Genomic DNA, 12,838 nt, shown 5'->3' on the forward strand with positions numbered 1-12,838 from the left:
CACTGTATCCTCGCAAACTTCTTAATCTCATTCGCCCACCTAACTTTCTGCTGTCCCCTGCTACGTTTGCTTTCTCTTGGAATCCACTCCGTTACCCTTAAGGACCAGCGGTTATCTTGCCTTCGCATTACATGCCCTGCCCAAGCCCATTTCTTCCTCTTGATTTCAAATAAGATGTCATTAACCCGCGTTTGTTCCCTCACCCACTCCGCCCTCTTCCGATCTCTTAACGTTACACCTATCATTTTCCTTTCCATAGCTCGCTGCGTCCTTCTTAACTTAAGCTGAACCCTCTTTGTTAGCCTCCACGTTTCTGCCCCATAGGTGCGCTTGTATATCCAGACTTAACCAGAGCTAAGCCACTGCCAATTTTTTCAGCAGCGTCCGCTCTGGCGGACGCAGTTATTGCTGCGACGCACGTCTTTTCTTTCCTTTTTATCTTTCCTCTTATTTTTTAACTCTCCTCTATCTGCACGTGGCAGCGGTGGTGGCTTGGCTCGAGCCAGTAAGCAGGTCCGTGCAATTTCCTTTTCAAGCTTCTCTCAGTCACAACAACAGCCCGAGCAGCAGACGGGCAGCAGAAGAGCCATCACGCCGGAGCTACGCTCGCCGCTGGGGCCGCCCTTCTTGTGTGTGCTTGCCCGTGGTGCTCTTGGCCCCTGTATCTACCATGTAAAAGCCCTTGTGCATATTGTACATAAACGTCCTTTGACTCACCGTCGCCTCGACCGTTTCTTGCCTCGGAGGCCCAGGCCCAACAGTGGTGGCAGCGGTGGGATGCCTAATAACGCCCAACCTTCCGGAAACAGTCCTGCTGGCCTTCCGGGAACCCCTGCCTATAAATTCAAGCCGCCATAAACAGATCACCACAACAGCAGCGGCGACAGCAAAGTGTGCAGCATCTAAGTTGCCCCTTATTCTTGTGCAGGCCGATTCCCGAAGCAGCTGAGCTCACATCCCATTCTCGCCCTCGCCTGCTATCATCACCTACCAGCCGCATCATCTTACGAACCGACGACACGTGCAAGGTTTTCTGCAACTGCGCACGCCCAACCTTCCGGAAACAGTCCTGCTGGCCTTCCGGGAGCACCTGCCTATAAATTCAAGCCGCCATAAACAGATCACCAAAACAGCAGCGGCGACAGCAAAGTCTAAGTTGCCCCTTATCTAAGTTGCCCCGTATTCTTGTGCGGGTTAGTCCTGTCCCTGCGGTGCTTTCTATTTTTTTCCATTTTTCTGCTGTCGCTGCTGCTGTTCATTTGTATTGACCATGCCGTCCTGTACCTAACTAACGAAACAGATCGAGCTTGCCATTTCAGTGCTGTCTTTCCCTTTTGCTCTACGTGTCGCATGCAATATGTCAGTTAAAGAGGCCGACCTTCAGAAGTTCAAAGAGAAAATAAGGCAAGAGCTGAAAGCGTTTCGCGGGTTCACAGAAAGGGATTTGCGCTATGAAATACAGGATTTGAAAACTGAACAAAGAAATCTTGCACAGAGTCTTGAATTTGCTGACGGAACGATCGAGGAACTAAAGCAAAAAATCTCTTCCTCACCCGTAACCGAGAGTAGAGTAAGCATGAAATGTTTACGGGCATAACAGATTGGATGTAGATGGTACTAGTCAAAATCTTGAAATGGGTCTAGTGTTCAACACACCACACCACACTCTTCTTGTTGCGTCGAAGCGATCGCCTGCAATAGTGCGATCGCCTGCAATAGTGCGGGCTTGGGTAGGCGGTCGCGAACCGTGGCGGCCTTGTCGCTTTCGGGAGCGGCCGCATAATCATGGCGTTGTCTGCAGGGGCGAGCAGTCTTCTGCTGTGGCGCATCACTCGCAAAGCGATCGCTTTCTGCAAGACGTTTCCTACCTCTGCTTTCATCAGGCTCCATTGCTCGGCTTAATCAAGCAGCAGTGACGGTGGTGGTATTGGAATGCAGGACGATGCAGAAGCTTACGCGGACACGATGAGACGCAGGCCTGACAAGAATATATGTGCAGCGCGTCTGAAGGCCAAGCGGCCGGTCTTTTACATGCGTGAGTGTGGGACCGCAGCGCCATCCTTGGGGAGGGAGCGAAAGTTTTCCGCCGAAAGCCCTTCTCGCCCTGGAGCTCCCCTCTTTCTCTAAGCGGCCTTCTCTCAACGCCCGTAACAGATCACGTATGACAACGAAGTGTATCGTGGCATGTATATGTGCTTTTGCACGCGTTATCAGAAATCGGAAATTATAATTCCGTGCATTATCAAATGCACAGCTCGAGTGATATCTTGATGAACATTGAGAAGACACTGCCAGCAGTTATTTTTTGTGACTCGTTTGGAGAGCAACCGGCGCTTGTATGCCGGTCCCGTAGGAGGGCTTAGAGAGTCTCGTTGAATCTCGCCAGTAGCAGGCCCGTGCAATTTTCCTTTTCATCCTTCTCTCAGTCACAACAACAACAACAATCTCGTTAATTCTCGTGCAGTGCCCGGATGTTCTCGTTTGGGACCGTTGCGTAGTTTCTGCCGGTCTTGCGAGGAGCGCGGTCCTACCGAAGCGGAGCGGACACCTGGACCCTGCCGCCCTGGAGGATCGCCGTCCCGGCGCCGCGCCGCGCTGCCTGCCGGCCGCACGGGAGGCGTGTTTACTTTTCAGCGCAAGCCCAGCCAGGCCACTGCTCATTGGCTCGCTCTACTGCTCACGTCACTTCCGCATTAAAAGTAAATGGCTGTTCTACAAAACTATCTATACAAACGTTTCATATGGATACAAAATATAATAAATCTTTGAGAAACTAGATTTAAAAGTTTAGTTTGGTCACGTGACTAGGCGCACACGAGCAGACGACGCCCAAGAGTGCGATCACGTGACATGACGTCACTTTTGTCAACAGTCAAAACGGCCGCTTTAAAGGTCGTCGCGGCAGTACCGGTGTTTTCGGGCAGTTGTAAGCAAGTGGTTCCAAGACCAGTGCAAGCCGCCTAGTTGAATCCAGGATACTTGCCTCTGAATGGTTAAAGTGCGTCGATTCCAAAGTGCTATGTAAGCCGAGCGGTTAGATGCTAGATATGCGTATTGCATTGGTCTTCAAACCGACGTAGGACGTACGCAGTGGCGATGTCACGAAGCGTTTGTGGCCGTGTTGCAAGCGTTTCTAATTCTTGTGAGGATCACCACGGACAGCGACGAGTAAGAGCTGCTCACCTTGGAGAAAGGAGGCTGCTCATGGTGAATTTCCTGTGCGTGCATAAGCTACATAGCACAGTGACAGTGTCCGAGAAGTGAAAGTGATTGCGGTCGGAGCTAGTGCTTCTCTGCCGTGGCAAAGAAATACGCACGTGCGAAAGCTCACTACGCACGCAGTGTTTTCCCAATGCTGAAATGAACTTGGCGTTGTGCAGCTAGTCGTACTGGTTGCAGTGATTGCAACCGAAGCGAGCGTTGTTATACGACGTTGTTTCTGTTACGTATCCATCACCGATTTTGATCGCGCTTCGTGTAGGTACTGTGCTTCGAAACTGCTGTGTGTGCGACGTGACGCGATCTTGGCTGCGCGGCCGTCGAACTGTTTTCTTCCGTGACAACAACAGCGTCGCCATTCTTCGGCGTGTTGCTGCTTCATACAGTACATTTTGTGATTATGGATGCTCGGGTTACGACGTGCGTGTAGTGCACGTGTAGTGCAGTGGTCTCTTGTGGAGCGTCGTTTTTTTTATTTCCTGCCTGCTATGTGGACCTGTCTGCAAACATATTTGCGTGAAGAATTGGTGACAACACAAACTTCTCTGCATGATGGTGGGCTGAGCCAGAGGAGTAGTTCTCGGTTTAGGTTGTGACATGGTGCACTCCGTTTAAAAAGTGCTATAGCATTGTGGGCTGCGGAGAGGCATCTGTGAGTCTATAATGTAAGCTTGCGACTTTGTTCTTTATTGTTAAGCAGCTTAATTTATTTTGCACAGTGAGTAATCTGAGCAAGGATGTGAGTCGCCGAGCACTGACAATGCTTTTGACACCAGAAAAAGAAGTGCTTTGGCATCCAGAAAGTGTTTGAGCAGGAGGAGTCGCTGGGCCTGGCAGTTCATGGGTTAACACAAAACTCTCTGCATACAGTGCGACAAGCAGTATGATGGCAATTACAGTGTGTAAAAAAAGCATATGATTCAGGCTGTGCTTGACTTATCTACTCAAATTCAAGAAGTCTTAACAGTCTTTGCACTCTGCACAATTATGCGACAAAGAGCTGTATTTATTTTCACTCTGTCCACTGTGCTATGAGCGAGTTTCCATGTTATTGAGGTGTGAGTGCATTGAAAAAGTTTTGCCCCCCAGAAATACTGTCCATAATTTGAATCCATAATGGGGTCTGTATTAACGAGGCATGACCGTATAAATGAAATTATAGTTATTTTTAGTCCTGATGATGACACAAGTTATTCAGCTGTGTTATTTGCCTACACTTATGAAGTAAATTTGTCATTGCAAATTATGAAAGCTGATTAAAAGAATGTTGTATGGCACAGCAGTTTCGTGGTTTTAGAATAACAATTGGCTTTACCTGACACCACTTTGAAACAGCGGATAGGAAAACAAGGCCTGTGGAGCTAGTGAAACTACAAGGAACAAAGACGACAGGAAAGAACATCACCACCACCGCACCCAGTAGCCATTCTTGTTCTGTCATTCTCATCCTTAGTACATCGTCGACATGCCGTCTTTCCAGCAGTTCACCCGACAGCACACTTCAGCCATGTGAAACTTGGAGGATGCAACAGCTGGACAGGACACAGTGTGTACATATATCTTGTGCATGCCATGAAGATAGCCTCCTGTCTCATCATAGCTTGGCCCCTGTATGTGTCTTGCCAATCATCACCCAGCACCTATGACCCTGTTTGTGCCGTTGGCATGTGCGCCCAATTGTAAACATAATTTATACTCTTGTGGTGCTATAATGTTATGGCCAATTAGGTTGTTTCATCCAAATTGGCCAGGCTTTAGAAAGCATTCCTGCGATAGCCAACTTGCTCTCATTCTCCCTCAACGGCAACATCCCCCTTAATGCTTTTTTTCTGGGCTTTGAAAGAGCGTGTGATATAATTCCTCATTTATATAAATTAGGCGTAATTTCTCATGCTATAACTTGAATCCAGTTGCTATAAACTGATTCCAAGCTTTAACAGCCAGCCGTCGACAGAATTCCCATACTAGTTCTTACGCGTCCTGCTTTTTTTCTGCAATCTCGGGCGTCCCCAAGGCATTGCCCCTGGGCCCGAGGTTTTATTAAATACAATATGAGCTTCCTTTCAGTGTTTCCTAACATGACTTCATTGACGACTATGGAGTCTGCCCTCTGCAATCAATAACAGTATTTCAGTTCTCAGAACAATATTTCGGATGCTCTCGACTAGCCTGTTTGCTAATGTTATTAAGAATGCACTAACGTTTTTTACTTTCAGGATAACTACATCTTGCCTACTTAAGGCCTTACTGAGAAAGGCATATTCACTGCATACTGAAAAAAAAATTGTTTTTGAGGAAAGGATATGACGTAGTAACTGTCACATATCTCGGTGGATACCCGAACTGGCTGACAATGTAACATGGTCTCACCTAACAATCCTTCTTCATCATCATCATTTATTGGCCCTTAAAGACCGCTGGAGCGGTATTACATAAGGGGGGGGGGGGCGAACATCGAAACAAGTAATGACATTATTTGGTCAAAAAAAAATATACAGTGAAACAGTGAAAAAAAAAGTGAAAAAAGTATACAGTGAAAAAAAAAGTATACAGTGAAACAATCGTTGCTTGGGGAAGAGAAAAAAACAAATACACGTTTATGAATCAGGCAGACAGGTGCAGTAGTAGATCAAACAATCATAACATAAAAATAAAACGCAAAGGCAACAGTTACCCACATTGGGATTTCAAGTGAAATGACAGCATTTGGCGGAATTTAAGAGCATCGTGTTCAGTGACAATACATTCGGGTAGTGAATTCCATTCTTCAATGGCAAGAGGCAGAAATGACATGTTAAATGCGTTTGAGGAGCCATGGAGTCTTAAGATGCTCATGGAGTTGAAAAGACGGCGTGACGTTCGGAGGGGAGGGAGCAGAAGGGAGTCTCGAAGTGAGGGAAAACAATAGTACAATTTATCCAATAATGATAAACGGGCAATTTTACGCCTATGCGCGAGAGGCTCGATGTCGGCAGATAATTTTATTTTGGTAATGCTAGAGCGGGTGTCATAGTTGGAGGAAATAAAGAGCGCTGCACGGTTTTGGACGGCTTCTAGGCTGGCTATTAAGTAGGCTTGATGTGGGTTCCATATTGGGGATGCAAATTCAAGTTTGCTGCGGATGAAAGTTTTGTAGGCTAGGCTGCGAATGGAAGAAGGGGAGAAACTGAGGTGACGTCTGATAAAGCCGAGTGTTTTCGATGCATCAGCAGCAATCTTCGTGATGTGCTCGGACCAAGTGAGGTTGCTCGTGATATGGATGCCAAGATACCAGTATGATTCGGCTTTAGTGAGGATGGTTGAACTGAGTGAATACGTGTAGTCAATATTAGTGCGCTTGCTTGATACCTGCATGTATTTGCATTTTGCTACATTGAGCGTCATCAGCCATGTGGAACACCGGCCTTCAATCCTGTTTAGGTCGCTTTGGAGCAATTCCTGATACAACTACCTTATACAACTTGTACAACTACCCACAGCCCAGGATATTTACACCATAGCATGCCCTTATCCCTGCTGAAAAAAGTTGTATGATGCAATAAACTCATACAGTTTATCATACAAATATCATAGACTTATCATACAAATCATAGAAAATTATCATTCAAATGTCATACATTTCTGTAAAATCATACAGTCATCATAGAGATGTCATAGGATATCATACTAATTGTATGATATATCATACAGATTGTATGATATTCTATGATGAATGATCTATGAGGTTATTGTATCACAGAACTTTTTTTCAGCAGGGTAGTGTCACCGTCTTCCATGTTGCTTGCATTCAAAACTCCTGTGCGGCATCAGCAGAATATTGTTATGCCACATGGCACAAATCTAATTTTTCTCAGATCCTGGGATGAATTCCGAACTGAGCTGCTTGTTTTATTCTCCCAGACTATTGTAGAAGCTCCAGCGTCACAGCACTAAAGATGAATCTTCTAATTTCTTCGTCTCATCTAGAAACTGCAGGTTTTTTTTTGCTCTTTACTGTCACATAACCAATTAATCTTTTCCTGCTCATGGTTCCTTCTGCACTAGCTGCACAAGCACTGTCCCTCCCTTAGCTTATGCCATTGCATTTCAAGATTCAATTTTGTTTTTGCCACGAAAGGCTAGAATGGTCTTCCATCTCGCAAGGCTATGCTTACTAACCTCTTGTCCTTCGAACTGGTCACTGTAGAAATCCATGCAGTTAATGACAATGCAGGTCCAATATTTTTGAGGAATCCCCCAGTGTGGAGAACGTTTGTAATAAGGGAGTAATTCATTATCACCCACCCAAGCGTAGCCATACGGCTACAAAAGAAAGCTACTCAGGTTCCACAGAAACTTTGTAGTTAGAGGAAAAGTTACCCTAGTCTGGGGTTCGAACCCGGGAGTACTGCCTCACCGGGGCAGTTGCCCTACCAAGTGCGCGAACCAGGATGGCTAACATATGATGGGGCGAGCTCGAAATGGGAGCGGTGTTGGTCCAATATTTTAGACGAATCCCTCAAGGTTGAAATGATTTCTAATAAGGCAGTCATTACTCATTGGCAACCACCCAAGCACGGCCATACGGCTGCAAAAAGAGCTACAAAGCTTTTCTTTGCAGCTGTATGGCTGTGCTTGGATGCTAATGAGTAATTATTCCCTTATTGGTACATTGCGAACTCATCAAGCTCCTACTTGCCTCACCATGTCAAAGTTCACCGTTGAGGTATTGCCACTTAGGACCGTTGAGGTATAATAAATATTAAAATAAATTGATCTAATAAAGTGCCTACTGACTCGTTCACTCGGGCAAACCAATAAAATGCTCTATTATGCATGATGTGGTCATCGAGAACTTTCCTCTATTTGAAGTAATGTCACAGCATATAAATATGTCCTTTGCGCAGCCGCATTTAGAAATGTTATCGTTTACTAATGCCCCTCTGCTAAAGTTTGAACCAGAGGCTGGCAGTGTTCCAAATAAATAAATATATGCGCACAGTAGTTGCATTCAGGCTAACTTGCACACTGCACACGAATCCTCTATCGGGTCGAACACACTGAGTGGAACAAGCCAGGCTGCAGTACAAGCTGCTAACAACCGTCATAATTACAAAATCACATTTTTCAAATAGCTAAGGTTATATATCTTAAATTATTAGTGAGTTATTCAAAATAGCACACAGCAGTGGTTTTAGATTTGTGATAGAAAAAAAATATTGGCCAAGGAAAGGCGCAAAAAAGGACGATCACGAGAGAAGAGACAGGATGGGACGAGCGTTTCCCTAGCAGTGCACAGTAGTTGTCACTGTAATATGTAAACAGGCTTCCTCCCTGCCGACAGTTATTGCAAAAGAGATATGCGTATAACAACGCTCGCTTCGGTCGCGATCACTGCAACCAGTACGACTAGCTGCACAACGCCAAGTTCATTTCAGCATTCGGAACACACTGCATGCGTAGTGAGCCTTCGCACGTGCGCACTTCTCTGCCTCGGCGGAGAAGCATTTGCTCCGACCGCAACCACTTTCACTTCTCGGACACTGTCACTGTGCTGTGTAGCTTATGCACGCACAGGAAATTCACCATGAGCAGCCTCCTTTCTCCAAGGTGAGTAGCTGTTACTCGGCGCTGTCCGTGTTGATCCTCACAGGAATTATAAACGCTTGCAACACGGCCACAAACGCTTCGTGACATCGCCACCGCGTCGGTCCTACGTCGGTTTGAAGACCAATGCAATACGCATATCTAGCATCCAACCGCGCGGCTTGCATAGCACCTTGGAATCGGCGCACTTTAACCATTCAGAGGCAAGTATCCTGGATCCAACTAGGCGGCTTGCACTGGTCGTGGAACCACTTGCTTACAACTGCCTGAAAACACCGTGATACAGTGCTCTAGAACCTGTAACCGTGACACTCTACCGTGACTTGCCGCGACGACCTTTAAAGCGGCCATTTTGTCTGTTGACAAAAGTGACGTCATGTCACGTGATTGCAATCAAGTCACGTGACCAAACTAAACGTTGAAATCTAGTTTCTCAAAGATTCATTATATTTTTTATGGATATGAAACGTTTGTGTAGATAGTTCTTTAGAACAGCCATTTACTTTTAATGCTTGCGTACTAATTGGAGCGGAAGTGACGTAAACAGTAGAGCGAGCCAATGAGCAGTGGCCTGGCTGGGCTTGCGCTGAAAAATAAACACGCGCCCGGGAGCCCCTTCCTGGACTGGTCCTGCTGTTCCAGGCCCCCCTGCTGCCACCATGCCAGCTTCCGGTCCTGCTGGTCCGGAGTACCGGGCGCCTCCACCCAAGGCGCACATGCAGCGCACACCTGTCACTACCGCCACCCGCGGAGGTTCAGCGTTCGGAGGCCGTGTGAGCGGACGCGCTTCACATGCGCTCCGCAAACTTTATCCTTTACGACCGGGTTAACTCATTCCAGCCGTCTGAAACTAGTATCATCAGCCTCCGATTCTCGTCAGGAACCTGCCGTTACCAACTTTTCTCGGTTTGGACTACCACATCAAGAGGCAAGTCCATATCTTTTCCTCACAGCGCTGCGCTAAGAGGCTAAGCCTCGCGACGCAGCAGGCACCGATACAGAACGCCGCTAGAGACGCAGCTTCGCGCTCGGACCACCGGCGCGTCGGTGCCTCGAAGGCGGCATGGAACCCATTGTAGTAGAGGGAGAAGACATATCACCCTCCGAACTGACCTCTACCAACGGCTGGCAATCAGCGCACGGCAAGCGATGCTCAAGTCGCAACTCTCCTCCCACCATTACTCCGAATCTGCCTCAAGCCTCGGCCGGACGCCTGCCCCGGCCGCCCCAACTGTCTTCGCTATGCCACCCCAAGCTACCCATCGACGATCATAAGATCATCCTACGTCCCCGTGGCGGCCTCAACCTTGAGACCGCGAATGGCGCAGTGCTTCGCGATGCCATTCTGCAAGCAGCTCGCCTCGGACCTCAAGAGGCCAAGCCTGACACAGTCATCATCAATACCCTCCAACACCTCATCCTCATCAACACACCCGACCCGCAGCGCCGACTCCGCTACGTCGCCATCAAGTCCGTGCTCATCAAAGAAACATCCTACGACATATACTCCTACCAAGCAGCCCCGGAGGACTGCGCCCGCGGCGTGGTCCATGGGGTCCCTCTCGATCATTGATACGAAGATATTAAGACCGTCTCAGTCACGAGCGGAACCCTCCAATCCTCGACTTTAGACGGATGGGCTCGACAGAGTCCATCATTATTCTCTTCGAAAAAGACTGGGTGCCCAAGCACATCTATTACTCTTCCGTCCTCTACAGATGCTACCTGTTTAAAAAGAAGATTGAGCACTGCCCTAACTGCGGCGCACTCGGCCACCGCGCGGATGTATGCCCGGCTCCTAAACAACGCCGCTGTCCCGGCTGTGACCAAGTAGAACCCCCCGAGGACCACTCCTGCACGCCGCAATGCAAGATCTGCGGCAAAGAACACCTGACGGCGGACAGAACGTGCAAAGCGCGCTTCCGCACTCCATACCTCGTCAAAAAGAGGTACTGGGATGCCAAGCGAGCCGCCGAGGCAAACGCCAGCCAGGCTTCCACCAGTCAGGCTCCATCCCAACACCGCAGCCGTTCCACGACCCGCAAGCCCCAGGCCCCGGGGCTCACACCGGAGTCCTCCCCGGTGCTGCAGCCTGCCGCACCGAAACAGCCGCCTAGCACTACCAAGCCCAAGGTCCGGTGCCGCTCCTGGACCGGAACCAAGCCACCACCACCTCCAGTCCCCCCGAGGCCACCTGCCCAAGCACCCGCCCGCTGCACCAATCAATCAATCAATCAATCAATCAATCAATCAATCAATCAATCAATCAATCAATCAATCAATCAATCAATCAATCAATCAATCAATCAATCAATCAATCAATCAATCAATCAATTTATTTCCTTAGAAAAGGAGGAGTACGGGACTAAAAGCTCGAACAGCTTGACGAGATCCCGACCCCTTGTTAGTTGGCATGACAGCAGGATGACGGCCAGTCTTACACAAAAATGAAAAAATATCACAAAACAACGGGTAATACAGAATGAAACAAGACGGCAATCAATCGGAGAAGCAAGAAAAGGTAGTACAGATAAATCAACACACATAAGCAACAGTGGTGAACAAAATTAGGCGAATAGGAATTCATGGTTTAGCCTTGCAAATGATTAAGTTGACAAAAACGTTTAATGCGACAGTTTCGGTTTCTGGAGGGATCAAAATTTTGTCGGTCTAGTAAGTTTAACAGCGAAGGTAATGTATAAGATAGAGATTGTTCATCATAGGAGGTTCTCGGGGTGTGTACAAACCATATTTCTTTATGTCGGGTCTGACGAATATTTGTGTTTTCTTGGAGTTTTGCCAGATGAATTATATAATCAATGCCAAACTTTACAAAACCTTTGTAGCACAATATCAACCTGTAATTATAAAAACAAAACACAGGAAGAATTTCATATTTTGGAAAAAGTGGTTCTGTGGAGTATGTATAATGGACATCAGCTACGTAACGTACAGCTCTTTTTTGTAGCAAATGTAGTTTCTGCAAGTTTGTCACGCCAGTTGTGCCCCACACCACGATGCAATACTGCATGACAGATACCACCAGTGCATTGTACAACATTAATTTTACCTTGGTCGGGAGAATGCGACGCAGACGAGCAATGACACCAATGGCAGATGACAATTTTGATTGTAGGTGATCAACATGCTCATTCCAGGTAAGGTGCTTTGAAAAATGCACCCCAAGGATGTTAACGAAGTCCACTATCTCTAACTGCTCACTGCCCAGACACAAATTCATATTAGTTGTCAACATCTTACCTCTAGGCGTGTACAAGATTACTTTTGTTTTCTTTGGGTTGATTTTTAAGCAGTTTATCGTGGACCAGCGTTCTAAGTCAGACAGCGTCTTATTAGCCTTTATTTCTAAATCTGTTTCCACGTTGCCTGTAATAAAAATGGTTGTGTCATCGGCATACGAAACGAATGCTGAGCTGCCCATCAGGTGAGCTGGGCAGGCGTAGTCTCCAAGAACTCCGCCAACCCCCTCTATGAAGAGCTGTTGCGTGTCCGCGCGCAGCTCGCCTCCCTCCAAACCACCAACCTCCACCTCCAGGCCCAGCTACGTGCCCATCAGCAGGCCCAAACTCCTACCCCGGGCACAGCGGCCCCGGCCGCTCCGACCCCAACTCTTCCAACGCCACCCCTCCCTACTCTTCAACCGCCACCCCTCCCTACTGGCGAACCACCAGCCAAGAAGCGGGCTGCAACTTCCCCTACCTCCTTGACCACAGCAACCCCGGCCGAGATAACCCCAGTCCTACCTCCCAAATTCGAAGAACTCATGGAAGCCAGAATTCAGGCTGCGGTGCAGACGGCCATCTAGGCCTTCGCCAATGAATTCTCCAGGCTCACTACCCGTCTAGACGAATTCGCTCGCCAAATTGACGAAAGATGTAAGGAGCAAGAGGCTCGCTACGCGACAGCTTGTGCCGCCGCGCAGCCTAAAAAGCAGGCCCAGATCCACACCCTCTCCTGCACGGCGAACGACACCTTCAGTGATGACGAGGCCACGCACTAGCCTCACCATCTG

General features: G+C 47.9%; 1 protein-coding gene across 1 annotated transcript; it reads left to right on the plus strand.

Annotated features, from left to right (window-relative positions):
• The first annotated feature begins 10,440 nt into the window (after positions 1-10,440).
• On the plus strand, positions 10,441-12,631 carry LOC149325615 (uncharacterized). Its single transcript, XM_089564349.1, has 2 exons — positions 10,441-11,028; positions 12,326-12,631. Exons 1-2 carry the CDS (start codon positions 10,441-10,443, stop codon positions 12,629-12,631), a joined length of 894 nt encoding a protein of 297 aa, XP_089420475.1.
• Positions 12,632-12,838: the final 207 nt, after the last annotated feature.

This window comes from Amblyomma mixtum, chromosome 10 (assembly GCF_055824585.1).
Source record: "Amblyomma mixtum isolate Tamu chromosome 10, ASM5582458v1, whole genome shotgun sequence".
NCBI classification, from domain to species: Eukaryota; Metazoa; Arthropoda; class Arachnida; order Ixodida; family Ixodidae; genus Amblyomma; species Amblyomma mixtum.